We start from the raw sequence: 19,498 nt of genomic DNA on the forward strand, positions 1-19,498 counted from the left end.
CCTACGTTGACTATACTATATTACAATCAAATCTAATCTAATCTTGACAAACTATATATCTTTGGAAAATATATATTTTACCAATATTTTTTGTTAAAAAATTATGTAGGAAAAGTAATAGATGAATTTATGACAAGAGTGCACCCTCAGAAATCTACATTACAAAAGGAGCTTTGACCTTTGTTTAAAAAAAAGACTTCCTCGTTGCCTTTTTCTCTATCACATTTTAGAAATCATCAGAAGTTATATATCACTTGAAAACATAAAATCTCAAAATTCATCCTTCAAAACCCATTTTAAAATCAGACATTGCATTACCATGTAAATGGCACATCAAAATCATGTTACAAAATGTTTTCAGTCATGAATTATACAAATTTATGTTTGTATCATGCACATTCATGTCTATCTTCAAAAATGTGAGTGAAAGTTAACAGGTTAAAAACATAAATAAATAAAAATAACAACTCTTCCCCTAAACGGAGTTGCAAAAGCATATGCACATAAGCACTTTTGCATTCACTAAGAGCTGATCTGTGCTGAGTGCGTGCATCTCACCGTCTGTAACCTCCAGCAGGGCTTTGGTGATCACACTGCCAGCGATGTTCAGAGCCTGACAGCTGTAGTATCCTCCGTCCGAACGCTCCACCGCTGTGATGGTCAGATCACCCGTCTGAGAGACAGAGAAGCGACTGGAAGGAGGAGGAGGCTGAGAGGAGAACAGAAGGTTCTGTAGAGGGGACAGAGGAAAAGATATATGAATAGAGGTAGAATTTTATTAATAAAAATATATAAAACATAAACACTAAATTACTCCAAGAATATTCAGTGAGTGAGAAATAAACACCTTGTCAGGACTTGCACGCTTACACTTACTATTGGCATGGTGTGCCTGAATTCCCGAGTGTGTGATGACAGATATTGATCAAAGCAAGATGAGTGGAGGTGTGTTAGAGGTGCGGAGTGTGTAGATGTGTGTAAATGTGCAGATGGCCTCGTAAATCTGACTGACTTTAATGAGGAAGAGTGCCAAGCATTTTATACGTTACTGTAAAAGCGCGCTCAGGAGAAGCATCATTGTACTGCAAGAAAACACTAACATTCTCACCTGACTGCCTTCTTTCTGCCAAAATATGGCAGGCTGAGGACTTCCTGTGGCTTCGCATTGAAAGGTCACGGTGCGACCCATACCGACCACTTGATTCCTGGGTCGCACCACAAACACAGGAGGAACTGCAAGAATAAGAGTTAAATAAATCAATTACCAAAGATTTTGACCCTTGCATGTAAAAACAAACAAAAACCCATTCACATGAATGCACTTACAATGGAAGTCTATGGAGCGTGATGGTAAGACAGTGTAAAACAGATGCGCAGCTTTTACTTTATAATGTATTTAACTGTAATTTATAAAATCATTTTCTTGCAAATATATCCATTTAAAATAACCATTTTCTTTTGTAATATCTATATTAATTTATTTCTGCAATGGCAAAACTTTTTTTAATTATTATTAATGTTGAAAACAATCGTGCTGCTTATATACTGTATGTACACACACACACACACACACACACACACATACATAACATTTTAAATCTTCCAATGTAAGTGAATTACGGTAAATGCAATTTTATCAAAACAATGTTCTATTTATGTCTGTCTAAACATTTATATTTTAACATTTCTTTAAACAATGCTATGAAAAGACTTGAACAGCACAGTTTCTTTTCCTGTGTTGACATATTTTCTATTAAAACTATATTTTTTGTAAGGTCGATAATCTTTAGTTTATGTCAAAGACGCAGCTGTGACATTCTCATTCTAGAGAGCACGTGTCATTAATATTTTTGGTCCTAGAAGAGAACTCCTGTAAATTTTAGAAGTGCATTTCAACCTCAACAAGCAGATCTCTCATTCTGATATCAGTTGGTCTTTGACATCAGTCGAATTTCTTGCGAATACAATAAATTAACTGGAGGCCGACAGAGATCAACCCTTCAGTGTCACATTAACGGCAGGTCATAAAAGAGAAAGTCATGCTGCTGTTTAATGGACGGATGTGCAGGTATGAAACATAAAAACAGATGTTGGCGCAATGCAAAAACGACATGACTGCCACGTCTGCTTCATTTGCATGGGCAAGGGCACAAAGCAATAGAATTTACATGGAGCTGGGTGATAAATTTGGCCCATCTGTCCCATACTGACACACTGCATCGTGTAGGATGCAGGTTTTTCATCTTTCTTAATGACAAACTTCGGGGTGGAGAGGAGCTGATTTCTGATGCAAACTCATCTTCAGTGTCCATAACAGCATGGAGCTATTTCAGCTTGTAATAAAGATGAATATGTTCATAATATGTGACACAAAGCATGACCCCCTACGACGGTTTCCTTTAACTACTAAAGCAATCTTAAACCTGTCAAATCATATTCAGCTGTAATGCGTCCAGAGGAATAAAGGAAGAACTTTCACCTAAGTGTGAATAAAATGAGGCGATTTTAACGTTACCTTGCACGCTCAGAATGAGCATTAGTTTTACCCAGACCTGCTGTGCTGTCACTGTTGCCGGTGACAACCCAGACAAGCGTGCTGATTGGTGGGAGGATGGAAGGTGGATGGATGGTGGTTCTGACAACTTCCTGTTGCTGTCAATGCAGCAAAAATGGTGACGGGTGACATTTGCAACTTACCAGACACAACTGAAAGAGGAAAGAACAAAAAAATAGAAGCATGATAAAACACAGATGAGATAGATGCGCAAATAAACCGCACAAGACATGAAGCAAAAATGACAGGATATGCTTACTGAACAAAATCAGTGCAGCGATGTATTTATGAGAATAAAACGCAAAAACATACACAGAACATAAGGTGTGACAAGCACACACACGCTGTAAATATATCATGAGGCTGAAATATATGGCATAAACCACACAAAAGAACAATTGAGTTGAGAGTGTGAGGGATGAATGGAGGTTTTATTCTTCTGGTCTGGCCAAAGATTTTATTAGTTTATTAGTGTAACCCGGGGTCTGGACCTTTAAAAGCTGCAGTGTGTACATTTTTTTTTTATTTTTATAATTTTTATTTTTACATAACTAGTGCTATCAAACGATTAATGGTGTTTAATCGCAACCAAAATAAAAGTTTTTTGTTTTTATATATATATATATACAAATTTAAATTAAATTAAATCAATTTATGCATTTAGCAGACGCTTTTATCCAAAGCGACTTATAGTGCATTCAGGCTATCAATTTTTACCTATCATGTGTTCCCGGGGAATCAAACCCCCAACCTTGTGATAGCTTGCTTGTACACATGTGTGTTTATACACACAAACACACACACACACACACACACACACACACACACAGTACACGCATATATTATGAAAACGAAATCTTTTATTTTGGACACGATAAATCATTTGACAGCACTAATAACCACACACTGGCTCAACCAATGGCATGATAGGGGGCGTGACTACCTGATTATCTGAATATTGGATTCTAACATTTTCAAATGTTCGAGTGCTTTTGCATTTTTTTGAAACACAAAACTCTCTTTTTGTGCAAAAACCTATACTCTCCAGTAGCCTACACAGTTTTATAAAAGATGAAAACAACATGAAACGGCACTCACAAAGGCATTTAATGTCTTTAAAGTGACATATTTCCAAATTCAACCTACTATTCAGCTGGAATAAATTAGGATGGAAATTCAATGTTGTTGAAAGACTATTAAGTTTCGTTAGAATACAGAAATCACACAATGAAACCAAGAACATTTGTTAAGCAAGCTCAGTTAATAGGTCAAATTTAACTTGAAATGTAATAACTCGGCCCATTTGGAGTCGATCCTATGAGATAGACACAAATGAAGGGTGAGAAATGAGGGAAAGCGGTGTATTTGAGAACAGCTGGGTAAAGAGTACATGACTTGGACGGGCCGGTTGCTCTTTTGGCAGTGGTTGCGCCTCCATTTGGGTTCCATGGCCCATTAGCGTAGCTACTTCTGGGACTCGCATGGCATTCTAGCACTTTCCTCAAATACATCACTACTAATGACTAAATCGCCAGCTGAGAGAGGCCTGGTTTGTGCCCAACATTATCTTTCCATGGCTTTTTAACAGCAAACTGACTCTTACTTGAAATGAATGATCTCAGAGATTGTGTGCTTGTGTGCATTTGACTGCATATCAACTTAGACAGCTTTTGTTGAATTGACAAATCATTTAATCATTTGTTGAATCATTTGATTGTTCAAATGCACCTATAATGCTCAAACACACCGTCTAGCTGAAAATGTAGCTCACTAGGTTTTAAAGCAGAGCCCTGCTATTCCCACAAAATAGCAACCAGACTAAATACATTTTCTAATCGAAGTCATCGTTTGAAATGGTTGAGGAATCTCATTCCTTGGCATCTGAAAAGCAATGCTTTTCCAAAGACAAGTTTAGTAACAAGCCCCTTCACTGGACTTTATAAGTCTGGTTTCAATGTTGCTGGCTCACTAAACACACATGTAAAATAATAATTCAGCAATTTCTGGAAGCGGTAAAAACCAGTAAAAGCTGTAAGCGAAGCAGGAAAGAGAGAGAGAAGGAGAAAACTGCTCAGGGGTGTCAGGACACAATGTGGACATTTGTTCTCTAAAGAGCTGAGCTGAATGGATCTACATCATGACTAAAAGATGTGTGTTCTGTTTCTACAACTAAACCTCTTATGCACTAGGGACTGGTGGTATTTTTATTCACTAATTATTAAACAAAATTAATTAATTATCACTAAATTATAATAACTTTAAGTATCAAATTAAAACAAACAATTATTATTCTTAATAAATAAAATGTAAATGTACCAAGGATGTAACATAATTTCCATTAAAAAAAAAATAATAACAATAATAATTAATTAATAGATTTTTGGGAAAAATTTATTACTAAGAAAACAAATGTTAAGAGCAAGTTTAAGATAAAATATGAATTGCGATTACTGATTAAATAAAACAAAAATCAACAAAATTTGACTGATTGTATCTATATTTAATATAAATTATGAATATTTCTAATATTATTATTCTGTCAGAAAAAAATACAGAAATCATTTCGTGCAAATCACAGGATACAGAAATATATAATTTTTTTACATATATTTTTTTTCCTAGATATTAAAAAAAAAGGTTATATATATATATATATATATATATATATATATTTTTTTTTTTTTTTTTTTTTTTTTTTTTTATATATATTTTTTTTAACAGCTAGGAAAAAATTATAAGGAATATTCAGAATGATCCAGCATCCAGTCAGACAAAGCAACCTGACAAGCTGTCGAAGCAGAAAAACGTTCGTCTGAAAGCTAACAGCTGTGAATAAGCAGGTCAAAGCACACACACAATCTCCCGCCCACTGAGGGCATTCGTTACTTCAAATTAGAGATAAGTGCTGGCAGGATCAAAGCAGTTTGTCAAACAGCGTGAGATGAGTGACAGCATGTTTGCGTGTTCTTACCGTGGACGGTGAGGGTGGCGCTGGCCTCCGTCTTCCCCATCATGTTCTCCGCCTGACAGGTGTAAGTGCCGGCGTCTCCTGATGTCAGTCTCTTCAGTTTGAGCGTGTGGTCCTCCCAGATCTCATGCCTGAGAAGATGACGGTACACAAACAAATACACATGCAAGAGGTTCCAACTCTAAAGAACAGAAACCATTATTTCCTTCTGGGCATTTCCCATTCATATTTTATTGTTCTTACTCATACCTTCCCTTGGGAAGATCTCCGTCCTCTTTCCTCCAGCGGATGGTGGGCACGGGATCTCCTTGAGCTTCACATCTGAACTCCACACTCTGGTCCACCAAAACAGACTGACCGCTCGGCTTTCGCAAAAAACTGGGCCTCTCTGCAAACAAACACACAACTTATTATGTAATCCAAGAAGTTTTCTAGCCTTCCCTAAGATATATTCACTTCTCTGATTTGATTGGCTACTTATGAACTACTTATGAGGAAGGTCCTGCATGACCGAAACGTCTGTTTGTTGATTTTAACATGCACTGAGCACTTTTATTGCACTTCATAAGAATAAAATAAGATTCCTAGTATCTCGGCATGTAATCCTTTTATTTGGATACACCGAAAAATCATTTCAAGAGGAGCTTTTTGATGTTTTTCATTTCTAAATATGCCAGCAGACATTGAATAATGAGGTTGACAGTGATGAAGATGAGGACGGCTGTGTTGCACGGATTACGGAGAGAAGGTCAAAGGTCACCGCTCTGATGTTGGGTAGTGTAAACTGATATGTTAAGGTGTTGGATGACCGATGAATTTATATTTTTGGGTGTATTTGGGAATGAAGGGGTGTGTGAAGTGTGAGCTGGTATTTGTTTCTTGGCAAACTGAGAATAATGGGTCCACGTCTCCTAAACAAGGGTCAATGACACGCTGGAGTCTTTCTACAGCTAAGCACACAAACTCTAAACATCTGGACTCTCTCCTGCTCTGCCCATAAACAAACACTTCATACGACGTGTGTGTGTGTTTAAGTGAATCCATCTGCATGCGTTTCCACAATCGAATGCACCAGAGGTTTATGTGGGAACCTGATTATATAAACACGTGCATCGTAAAGAAGGCAGATCATGTGCCGGAGTATCTGAGAATCAGACATCTGATATATTGAAATACACAGATTAAAGCAGAAATATACCAAAAACGTACCAAGAACGGTCAACTCTGCGATCTCGCTCTCCCGTTCCCCCATCATGTTGGTTCCCACACACACGTACTTCCCTGCATCCGTTTTTCTGGTGTTGGTAATCATTAGTTTTCCTCCCCGTATCTGTAGGAAAGAAAATATGTAATATTTCAATATCAAAGGTCAAACTCATAAAGCTTTATATACATATATATATGAAAAATGTGTGTAAATGAGTGTAGTGGCTATTCAGCTGAGCTTATATTTACCCAGGCATCTGATTTCATGCCAAAAGAGGTCTTTTTTGTTCTCAGGCAATTGTAAGGGCAGCTGGGGGTCCCCATGAACCCGAGTGGATCAAAATCGCACACACACACACCAAATCTGACCCCTGCATCAGGACACCACACGGCGAGAGTCAATGAGGGGGAGCAGTATTTGGCAGCTCTCCTGCGGCCCCCTACCTGCCTCCACTTACACAGGTCACCATGTGGGCTCACTTTATGGCAGATCATGTCATGTCTCATTAATTAGCATTCACTGCGGTCAGTGTTGAGTCCAGCGGCTGGATCTGACTGTGGTTAACATGTGGAATGTGTAACCAGAGTCTCAGTGATAAAGACCAGAGGCTTTCGCTGTACATCCCATCATTTTCAAATTAGAGACAGATTATGCACTTATGAGATCATGTGCACAAATGCCACAAACAATCTTCAATTCTGCACTAAAACGGGATGTCACAGCTCGAAATTCACAATAAATGAATGCACAGACAGATAAAACTGTAGAAGAGATGACAAACACAAAGAGATAGATTGAATAGAAAAATTGGATGGATTGAAACAAAAAGAAACTACATAAGAAATGATGGAGGGAGGGAAAGGTATATGTATGGGTGGATGGATGGATGGGTGGGTAGATGTATGAGTGGAAGGAAAAAAACAAAGATACTATATAAGAAATGATGGATGGACGGATGGATGGATAGATGAATGGAGGGAGGGAGGGAAACTAACAAAGAAACTACATAAGAAACAACGGATGGATGGATTGAAACTAAAAAGAAACTACAGAAGAAATGATGGATGATCGGGTGGAAGTATAAGCTAACAAAGAAACTACCGAATAAATGAATGGAGGGAGGGAGGGAGGGAGGGAGGGATAAGTGGATGCATGGGTGGATGGATGTTTGGATGGATGAAAACTAACAAAGAAACTACATAAGAAATTATGGATGGATGGATGGATGGAAGTAAGGAAGGAAGGAAGCAAGTAAGGAAAGAAGGAAAAAAAACAGAAACTACATAAGAAACGATGAATGCATGGATGGATGGATGGAAACTAACCAAGAAACGATAAGAAACGGATGGATGGATCACCAGGTCATATGGGACATCTCTGAACACTTCCAAACCGGACAGGTTCTAAAACGATCTGAAGCATTCTTCAGTCCTGTCGCAAATTCTAAATATTAATGGTGGAAAAGAGTCTTTAAACAAAGGAGAGGTCGGAGGGGAAGAAAGGAGGGCGAGTTTTTTTAGGCCACCCCGTGGTGTTGGAGAGGGTTTGAAGTGTCATTATGTTACTGTTTGTTTGAGCGAGAGCTTAACAGCTAAAACGGCACAAGACTCACAGAGCAGGCAAGGTCAGGTCAGATGTAGGAGTAAGTGTGTGTGTGTGTGTGTGTGAATGCAGTGAAAATACAGTAAACAAGAGGCTGAAACCAAAGGAACAATGAGAATGTGCCTCAGGAAAAATCATGAGCTCCATTTCAAAAGATAGTGAGCTGCTTGTTGAAATGTATTGTGCTTTATCTGGTAAAAATACATGTGGTATAAGTCATGAAACCTAAAAACTGTTGTCTAGATAGGCAGCTTATCCAACTACCCAAACATCCCAAGCACACAGACACATATTTGGAGTTCAATCAGGGCAGGATTGTTTCACTCTCGGTCCAGTCAATGAAGCCTCCCTCACTCCCTTCGTCCTCAGGTAACAGCAGGACGGCTGCTGAGGATGCGATCAGTCTGAGCTCTGGGAGATTGCTTTATTCGCATGCCTTTTGTCTTGTGTGGATTGGCAACGCTGCTTGAGCAGAAGTATCCGAACAGGGCTCGCAGTGTGGAGTCATTCAGCAGGCCAGATAATCACACACACTCAGAACAAAACGCTGCGAAACAATACGGAGCGTCAGTCTCAATGTGCCGCACTGCTCCGGTTAATTTTAGAGCAGACTGCAGCAATTACTGCTGAAAAGCAATTAATGGTCAAATTGGAGCGCTTTGATTTAGAGATAACAGTGGAACGCAAAACGAATGAATAATGCTGATGCTCATTACTGTATGCAGAGATGTAGTTGAGCCAATGTTTTAATGAACATCAGTTTATAAAATTTTCTCATAGTATACTTTATACTATACATAGTATACTTTAAGTATATACTTTGTTGTGTTGGTGGTTGTGGTGCTTTGTTTTTTTAGTGTGCGTGTTTTGTGTTGTGTGTGATGACCATACAGTTTATTGTCTTCAACACTGTAGACTGCAGACTGGAGATAAACCATACACTTACACACACACACACACACACACACACACAGACCAGCAGTAAAAACAACAACAGACTTCATCTTTCTTGATTCAGTTTCATCATAATCAACACAATCGCATTCCACCAACATCTTAGTTCCATGTTGTCCGAACACTGGAATGTGTAACACATTCCTTTATTGCCTTTTAAGCCAATGCTCAGCACTGAATTTGTATTCACAGAAACCCTGTCTATGGTTTGATTAAAAATAACAAACCCCACTCAGACCACCTTTAGCTTTATTCTACACACATAATGCACATGGAAAACAAGCACATGAACATCAACATCACGCTTTTAACGACAAAAGAGGCCTGATTGATCCCGTTACTTCATTTCCAACACATTTAATTAGAAAAACCTAATTGGTGGCCCTGGTTTAAAGACTTCATTAAATCGGCAGAGTGCAAGTTTTCGGCTCGTGAATGCTTGCGAAGGCAAACTTTCATTCCCACATGCCCTTCCAATCAGATGAATGGGCTACATTAATTTTCCCTGACAGAGTAGGACGTGACGCAGTTTAAACCCTCATCAGCAGAAGCCCTGATCGGCCTTCATTTGCTCGAAAAATGCAGCAGAAGCAGTTGTTATCCACATGCATTAAACAAGGGAACTTCTTTTTGCTGTGTCTCTTTTTATTAACAATCAGAAGGTCTTTGTTAGTAATTCTAAATTGGAAATGAGGAAGGGATGTGGTTTCATTTGCAAGCACAACGCTGAAACGTGAAGCCCATAATTTTATTAAAGCACTTACACTGTCTTCCAATAAATTTTTAGTTAAGCAGTAATTTTGCTGAAATCGTCAGTTTTGTGATGGGATATTCAAAATATTCACAAACATGTTCATTATATTATGAAATATCTGATCTGTAATCTGATCTGATCACAATTCTCAAATATGTGTAAGTAAACGTGTTTGCTGGTTTATACACCTTTAGTATGACCATGCTAGTTGATCTAAAATGGGTGATGGGTGCCGCCATGTTTTTTCACGCTAAATCAGAGCTGTGGGATAAACAACATTGAAATTAATCCTCCCGATAGACATGTATTTTACAAACTATAAATGAACATTTTGCTAATACTTATGTGTAAATATAAAACATTATATGGTTGAAAACACTTAATAGTTGTGATGTATGCCATGTGCTGAGCACGTTATATAGTGATTACACTGGTGATCATATGTGTCAAAGGGTTAAATTTAAATGTCTTAATTGCTGTGTTCACACCAAACGCGAATATAGCGTCAAATTCGCGTCTACCGCATCTAGTTTGCATTCGCATTCGCACGTGAAATTAACTTCACAACAGACGCGAATTCAGATGCGATCAACGGGAGCTCCATGATCATGGATCCACCGAGAGCAGCCTCACCTCGGCTAGACCTTCTGACATTTGCCGCTGGCTCTGATGTCTATTTAGTGGGTCAAGATAAAATATAATTTGTTTGGGGTAAAATGAAACGTTTCTTATCTTTGGCCTTTATTCAATTCATCTATTAATATGTTTTATATATATACGTATATAGGTCCTTTTAATTCCTGTCTCTATAGAAATATGAACTTTTGTCATATAGCTCCGGTTGACTGCTCACTGACAACATCAGTCTTTCCTCCATGTTGAATGAGTGTATCCTAGCAGGCTCCTGATTGGTTAACGCAGTGCAAATTGACTGAAAGTTCAAATTTTTTAACTATGCAGACGCGAATTCGCGTCAAACGCTTAAATTCACAAAAAGCACCATTTGCACTTAATGTGCGTATCATGCGAAACGCTCAATTCGCACCAGTGAGGCGAAATCGCATCTTCCGCAACACACTAAACGCCTCATTCGCGCCGCGAGACCTCCAGATGCAAATGTAAACGCGCCTTTGCATTGATTTAACATTGAACTCATTCAGGCCAGACGCTCTATTCGCATGTGGCGTGAACACAGCATTAATGATGGACTCGTTTCTTACCAACATACAGCTTTTCACTACACTAGACTTTAATTGATGGACTGGAGTGGTGTGGATTACTTGTGGATTATTGTGATGGTTTTATCAACTGTTTGGGCTCTCATTCCGACGGCACCCATTCACTACAGAGGATACATTGGTGAGCAAGAAATATAATTTGTAATTTCTACATATCTGTTTTGATTTATGAAGAAACAAACTTTTTCATTTTCCATTTCTGGGCGAACTTTAACCAGCCAGTGTAAAACAAGGCTCTTGCACCAGCTAGTTGAGCACCAAACCAGTACTAACCAGTCAGGGTTACGGGAAACACTGTCAGATATCCTTACCGTTATCCTCTCGTCTCTGTCATCTATGTTGACTCCATCTTTTTTCCAGGAGATGGTGGGTTCTGGGTGTCCGCGGGGCGGCTGGCACTCCATGACCGCTGGCTCACCCGCCGCCACCATCACGTCCACAGGGTTCTGTCTGAAATCATCTCGAAGAACTGATAAAAAGAGAGAAAGAAAAACAGATATCAGAAACACGAACAGAATTTCTATCATGAAATCACTCATGTCAATGTTTAAAGGAGAGGAATAACAAATTAGAAACCAAAAGAGGAATATTTTTCTACTCTTGCCCAGCACTAACCTCCTCTAATCTATTTCAAACATACAAAGATTAAACCTAAAACTTCTGTTTACATTAGCTAGAAAAACTCAAAGAAGGGTTTGAAACATAAAGTGCTCTTCCTGCATGTAAGTGATATTAATGCGGGACACAAGTGAGCAGTGAAGATCGAACATTCATCATTCATCAACCACTGCTCAAGTGTGCAATAACATCTAATATCTGCTCACACAAACTCGATGTATATTTGAGAGTTAGCCTGCTGATGGATTCGCTTAAAGCGTTCCCATTAATTCAAGGCAGCTTTCCTTTCAGTGTCATGTAGATACTGTGCAGCAGCACATTAGATTAGTCCAATGCTTTAAATTATATACACATGACACGTGAAAGGCACACGTGGTGAAACATAGCAGCTTGAAATGAGATATTTTCCAAAACCTAGTCAGCTGCCAACCTGTACAGTAATTTAAAGTCAATGTGAAATCAAAATGAACCATTTTTGTTTATGAAATGCACATTTCTGATTTTTTTTGTGCACTTTATTGCAAAGGATATATATAAAGTGTACAAAAACATCAGAAATGTCCCCTATATATATATATATATATTTGACTATACATTTATTATTATTATTATTATTATTACTTATTCACATGAAACTAGCACAGTACATTCATGACTTAAGAAGAGAATTAAGCACAAATCAGTATTTCTCCCCTTTTCATTTCAGGTACGTGCAAGTCGACAGAAACACAACTTCTTTCAACTCTCACGCTCCTGAACGTATTCCCGTCGGCACGATTAACCTCAGCGCTAGATCAAAGTGAGATGCTCAAGGTAACCTGAACTCCTGACTGCCTCCAAATTCCTTTAAGACTTTAAGCACTTAATTGGCCATATGATTCCAGTTTCTACTGCTTGTGTGTCACAACAGGTAAAAGTCCCCCTTTACCCCACTGAAAAGAGGTGTAAAGAAATGGAAATCATTTCTTCTCCTCCTCTCTCCCTCTCTTTTTTCCGTCACTTTTCTGTAACAATCTCTCAAGCATATCATTCGTTCCAGCCAAGGATTTCAACAGGCATCTCGTTTCCCCGACCGGCATAATTAGGCAGTCTATAGAGGAACAGCACACATGAAGGGCAGAAGATCACTGGCCGGTGGAGAGAGAGATGAGGGTCAGTGTCTAATGTGAACTGTGTTTGCTGTCCGTGGATCAGCACTGGGATTCTGATTTTCTCACCGGATCAACAAACTTGGATTGAGTTTGTACAGTTGTGTGAAACCAGCCCACGCTTGATTTGCACCCTGAGCTGAGAAACTTGATAACCTCTCTAACAGGGTCTTGTGGGGAAAGTTCTGTGTGTGTGTGTGTGTGTGTGAACATGTGTCTACAAAAAGGGAATAGAGTCCTGGAAATGATATAAACCACTGAAGTGAGACAGAAAGAGTGATGGTAAGAGAGAAAGAGAGAGAAGTCAAGCACTTCACTTTATAGAGTTAATCCAACAAAAGTAATATAACCTTTTTTTTTTGTCTGTGAAACACAAATGATAGATTTTTGAAGAACATGTACATTAAGACTTGGGTTATACTATACAATTCATGGTTTCTTGTTACTTATTAACTTATGTTGGTTGTATATCCTAAATAAAAAAATACATTAAATAAATAATCACCTTTAATTACATGATTAATGATCAAATATAGGCCATATCGGTTTTGAATGATACCAAATACTACTGATGCATTGGTGTATAAACAGTTTCAAGTCTGCTCAGCTTCTTCACTGCCATCCAAATCATCACATTGAACTAAATGTGGCTGTTCAGTTTCCAGAATTTGCAGAACTTCATGCTTCACAGAAATTCGGAACAGATGTGGCAATGTCAAATTAAAATGAGATTTGTGTTGATATGCCTTCAACATTAATGAAATGAATATTTAATACCACACGCTGGTTACAGAGAGATGATAGTTCGAGCTATGTTGGGCGGAAATGAAATGGATTTTGCTGAGCCACCAACTGAGGGTTTCTGGAGTGTTCTACTGGAGCCACTTGGGAACTGGAGATTTGTTAAAAAAAAGCACTTCAAAAAACCCAGAGCTGGCAAAGACACGGGAAGATCCGTCAAGAACAGGATTGTGGGCCTTTTCCACTGGGAATCTACATACTCTTGAAGAGAAACAATGGGGAATTATCCAAATACAGCAGTTAAATAAGAATAATGTGTATTGTAATCACTATATCTACATGCTTAGATGCTTACTGAGCATTATCATGGTGAAAAGACTAGATATATTGTGTTTTTGGATGCTGGTTTGTCCACACTAGACTGCCTAACCACAGCCAGAATAGCATTATAGGCCGTTCTAAACTAGAAAAACTACAAAAATTGACCAGCCCAACTAGCAAGAACCTGTTTTTCCACTGCAAAACCAATGTGTTCAGCAAAAAGAAATATGGTTCAACAAACATTTCAGGTTTGTAGGTTTCAAACCATGGGGAATTCTGCTCTAGAAATGAAAAGGAACTGCGAACATCATCATGTTCAATCACTTCACCCAAACAATCGATAACTTCTTGCATATGTCCAACAAGGCATCACGTACAGGACGAAATGTCACTGGGACAAAATTACGGAAACGTGAGAATATTTGGAGAAACAGAAACTAGAACGCGGACGTCAGTTTTGCGAGAACAATTCCACATGAACAATGTGCGCATGTGAATGCAATCATTCCCAGATGTGAACCCACGGAACACCAGCGCACATTCCTCTCTTTTCCGGATCATCTGTCCACATGGTGCCTGCTAAACATAATACAAAAATGTGGGGATGACAAATATGAGCGAGACCTCATTTAGAACACTCTCTTCACCCCGGGTCACCGCACCATTGCAGGTCAGATCGAAGCTGGAGTTGTGCCAGTTGCTGGTTATCCAACACTTGAGACCACCCGCTAAAAGAAACAGTACTGAAGAATGGAGAGCTGAACGAAACTGCCAGAAAAATGTTTATGTGCATGTCTGCCATTACAAAAACTACTGTGGCGGCACCATGAAATAATGACAGCATCAAATGCCAATACCGCTGTACTTTTTAATAAATACCATAGAGATGAACCAGATTTAAATTCTAGTTGACACACTAATAATTATTGTTATAGCCGATAAACGATATAGGGCCGATAATAAAACTCTTCTACTTTGTCATTAAATGAATAAATAAATAAGTAAAATAATAATAACAAAATAAATAAATATTCAAATTACTCATTGAATAATAAAACAAAATAATATTTAATTTATTATTATCAATAATAATAATAATTCAACTTAATTTACTATTTTGTATGAATAAAATAATTAAATAAAAATGCATAGTATTATTTTTTATTTATTTGCATGTCATATTCAACAGCGTTATTAAATCTTTAAGTAATTATCCACCCAACTACATTTTTTTAATGGATACTTTTTTGCTAATTATTTATCACTGCACAACATTTCCAAGAAAACAGAATAACTTGCTCTCCTGTACAATGACTTTGTATTTCATTGACGTCACTTAGCCTGCACAGGCTTTTGGTCAATGCCATTTAGCTATTTAGTAATTTTTTTTTTTAAATAGCATTCAGTCTGGCTCCATTCTGGTTTGTGATGCACACTTTTCACAATCTAATCACTTCCTGATAGGCAACCACAAGCACATAAATGTGAATATATTGTTTCACTCAAATTACAGCCCTAAAATCAGCTACAAATGGCAAAAATATAAATATATAAAGCCCACATTGGCATTCAAACTACAATAATCTCTAGTTTACTTCCACCTCCCCAAATGCCTCCTCCATTGTTTCTCCCTCCATTATTTTCCACCAAACCATCATGAGTGCCCACCTATTCATCACTGCCTAATGCTCCAACCCTTTCCGCTGTTTGCAGGGTCTCTGGTGCATGTGAGGCCCAGAACTTGCTGCTGGAAATGCTGCACATTTTAGAGAGGACATACTATACCTGCCTAAAGTCTCAAAGAGTGGATCGATATGTTGCTCTCATTAGCAGCAGAGAGCTGAGAGGAGATTGGGGGATACGAACCCACTAGTGCATTCACATCGAGCCAACCCTGCCTGTAGCTGCTGCGTCCGCTGGGGTTTACAACTCTGCCTCTTTCTCTTTAGCTCACCGCAGCTGATACTGCTCTCCCGGCGAGTCTCGACTTCAAAGGAAGGCCCCCTGCTACGGGGCTTTAACCCCCTGCTCCTGCGCCCATGTGGTGGGACAGTCAAGGTCTGGTGTGTGCGAGGATCAGGTGTCTCGGAGGAGACGGGACGCAGGGTGGGATCTCAAAGGAAACGAAGCAATATTGAAAACTTCTATTGAGCATGTGCGAGAGTGTGTACAGCATCTGGCGATGGGGTAAACAGTGCCATAGAGCGTACATAAACAGCAATGACCGAATTCTCCAAAAAAAAAGCACCCAAATACTTAACCAGCATGACTGACAGTGGCGTTTCAGATCAAAACGCAGCCCGTTCTCTGATATGTGTGTGTGGAAATAAAGGCTTCTTTTCAACCCCTCCACGGTCTGTTAGTCTTCAGGGGGCCTGTGGAAATGAAACAGCAGGCGCAGGATTTTACTGCCATATGCTTTGCTTGGTGCTGATGAAGGACAAGTCCTCCCTTAACTATTCAATTACCTAGTGACCTGTTTTTTTAGGGGTGGTAGACACGGTACAGGACATGTAGTGTACTTCATTTGGGTGATTTAGAGGGTCTTGTAACTCATTTGGGAGCGCTAAAGAGTGTTAACAGAGAGAGAAAAAAAGGATGAAATCAGGATGAAAAGACTTGAGTTTGGGAGACTATGCTGAACTTTCCCCAACTGGCTGGTTCCAGCAAGAAGGGATTACGAGAGAAAAAAAAGGGAAGCTCCAATCAAGAGATTTAAACAATGACGCTACTATCAATAAACACATTTGAGGGAAACATCGTTTCGGTGGGCGTAAGGGATTGAAACTTGGCCTAACTGGCTACGATTACGAAAAACATTTAACAAGTCACTGGAGATGCCAATTTAATGCAGTTGGAATCGAATGGAAAAGGTTTCGGTTGATTAATAGTCCTTGTCAGGTTTAAGGGACCTGTTATTTTATGGTGGCGGACTAAGAAAAGGGCTAATTCATCAAGACTAGTGGAAGAGGACCTGAAAGGAAACAGCTATTGATAGGAGCCCCTTCCTCATTCAGAACGGCGACCCTAAAAAGCGCACGAGACAGAGAGTCTGTTTAACAGACCTGTTTATTAACATGCTCAGAGCTGTTCGTAGGCACTCGAAGAACGGCAGGAGGTCACCAACCCACGTTCAGGGTCATGTTAAGCATGCAGCAAGGCATTCTGGGAAAATGGACAGTTCTCAAACTATATCATCATTTACTTCTCATTTAAAACCAGAAAAAAGAGCACTTTCTTCCGTGGTTGCTTGAACCCCATTGACTTTTCAAATATATTTTGTGTTCATACAGGTTTGGTTTGGCTTAAGTAGCAGAATTTTCTGCTAACTTTCGATTTAAAAGAGCTAAAACAAACAGTACTATATCATTTATCAGATATAACTTGCTTGGTTTTGAAAACACACTGTTTGCATGGTCCCCAACCGTTTTCTTTTAACCTCGGAGGCAAACGAAACACCAAGTAGCTATTAGTTTGATCAAGCCTTTGTCACATTTCCCACAGTGCTCAGCGTCCGCTGTCATTAACAGAATCGCTGCCGGGTGTGTGTTCACAATCGTCATCAAACAACAGGGTTGCACTGATGGCGAGGGGGTAAACAAACGTTGTAATAAAAACACAACGCTTCCAAATATACAGTCCAAACAAGTTATAACGGCCCACTTGAGTGATGGTGGTGTTTTGTGTAGAGGGCTTTTTGTCAAGAGAAATGCAGCAGAGCATTTGACAGGTCCTCATGTAGCTACGACGGTAAACCGCCACAGCGGAGAACAACGAACGACAGTTTCAATTAGTGGACGGCAAGAATAAAATGAGTCTCACTGAAAATCGAAGACAAATTGGACTAGAATTTAGCATATTCTGATCAAAATGTGAAAGGTGTTTGCATGTGCAAAAGTCACGAGTGCTATGGGCGGTAGATTTATGATATGATTCAAGTCACTTTAGATCACCCGTCAGCCCAAAAAAACCTTAATCAATGATTTAAACAAATTTTGTGGCTACATTTGGCCTTTTGTTAGAGCTTTTCAAGTTAAACATTCATCTCCAGTTTCTACTTGCAAAACCGGTGGGACAAATGGATGATTTGTTTAGAAAACTACAGTTGAGCAAATGAAAGCTCTTGTCAGTGCGAACACAGGCGTACTGTTGTCTGTTCCAGATATTTTCCTCCAAAATAAAGCAGAAATGCCTAAGGCACAGTGAGCAGGATGACCTCTAGATCGCACGCAGAGGGCCATCGAGCTCCGGGGACCGTAACATAAGCCTGAAGTCTTCAGAAACACACACTTACATACGTAACACACCACACAATACTCTACAAGTTGTCATCTGTGGCTAGATAATGGTGTAGACACGGGTCAGAAGTAGCCGTTTTGGGTTTTCTTTTGTTTGGAATAAAATTGTATTGTTTATTGGCTTGATTCTGAGCTTTATTCTTATGCTTTGCACCAAAATTGCCATTTGCTGCATACTTAATCTGATTTTTACACGCATAAACAAATAGGCTAAATCAGACAAAAGGATTAGATACTACAAGCTTTGGGCAACCATCTCCACATATTTGCAACCATGAGTAACGAGCAGAAATAAATGTGTGCGTGTGTGAAAGATTGGAGCAGGAAGCGTGCCAAGAAAAGCCAACAGCTGTAGTAGTTATCCAGCCTGTGTGCTGTTTCCATCGTCTTACATACAGATACACGTCTTAGTGAGCCAAAGCCATAAACACCAAACAGATCTTCATAAATCCACATAAAATGAACATAAATACGTATACAAAAGTAGATTGTGCGTCCCATAGCAGCAGGAGAGTGGGTTAATCCAGCTTTGCTCCGACCGTGTTCTGGTTTCCCGTCAGAAGACTCTGGAGACGTGGGTCTGGAGATCAGGGACTGCGGTGAGCTGCTAGTACAAATGTATTATTTATTCTTAAGGCCAATACTGAGTCTTGGCAGCATGACGGGTAAAGTGATATATCAGGACATTGAGTTACAGTGCGATCGCTAAGAAAGGATCAGTGGTTTCAGCTAAGTGCTGGTTACCACTTTGGTTTGTTTTTCTTACATTTTTTCGGTTTGTTCAGCAAAAATATCCCAAGTACCTTAAGAAGATCAGCCAGTGAGGTCTTCTTAAAGGTGCACTCAGTCATTTGTTAAATTAAATATTTTACACAAAGGAATGCAAGTGATTTTTGAAAAAATTAATGAAAAATTATGCATTTCAGTTATATAAAGTATGTTGTATTCAACAAGGATTTGACCAATCAAATGACCAAACAGAAATGTCAAATACTTTCTCTTATTAACCTTCCTACTACTATGATGGCTGATTATAAAACTTTTTTTATGCGACAAATGTTCATGCACGTGTTGTTTTAAACCTCATTTTCTAAA

At 39.0% G+C, this 19,498-nt stretch overlaps 1 protein-coding gene across 2 annotated transcripts in view; it reads right to left on the reverse strand.

Annotated features, from left to right (window-relative positions):
* LOC128029012 (roundabout homolog 1) overlaps positions 1-19,498 on the reverse strand; it is a 236,621-nt gene that overhangs the window by 38,086 nt on the left and 179,037 nt on the right. For both annotated transcript variants that reach the window (XM_052616455.1, XM_052616456.1), the window contains exons 5-10: positions 11,589-11,746; positions 6,732-6,852; positions 5,772-5,910; positions 5,526-5,653; positions 1,109-1,233; positions 559-730 (exon numbers count right to left, since the gene is read on the reverse strand). In XM_052616455.1, coding sequence (XP_052472415.1) covers positions 559-730; positions 1,109-1,233; positions 5,526-5,653; positions 5,772-5,910; positions 6,732-6,852; positions 11,589-11,746 — 843 coding nt within the window. The remainder of the gene's footprint in view (positions 1-558; positions 731-1,108; positions 1,234-5,525; positions 5,654-5,771; positions 5,911-6,731; positions 6,853-11,588; positions 11,747-19,498) is intronic.

Source organism: Carassius gibelio, chromosome A15, assembly GCF_023724105.1.
Source record: "Carassius gibelio isolate Cgi1373 ecotype wild population from Czech Republic chromosome A15, carGib1.2-hapl.c, whole genome shotgun sequence".
NCBI lineage: Eukaryota > Metazoa > Chordata > Actinopteri > Cypriniformes > Cyprinidae > Carassius > Carassius gibelio.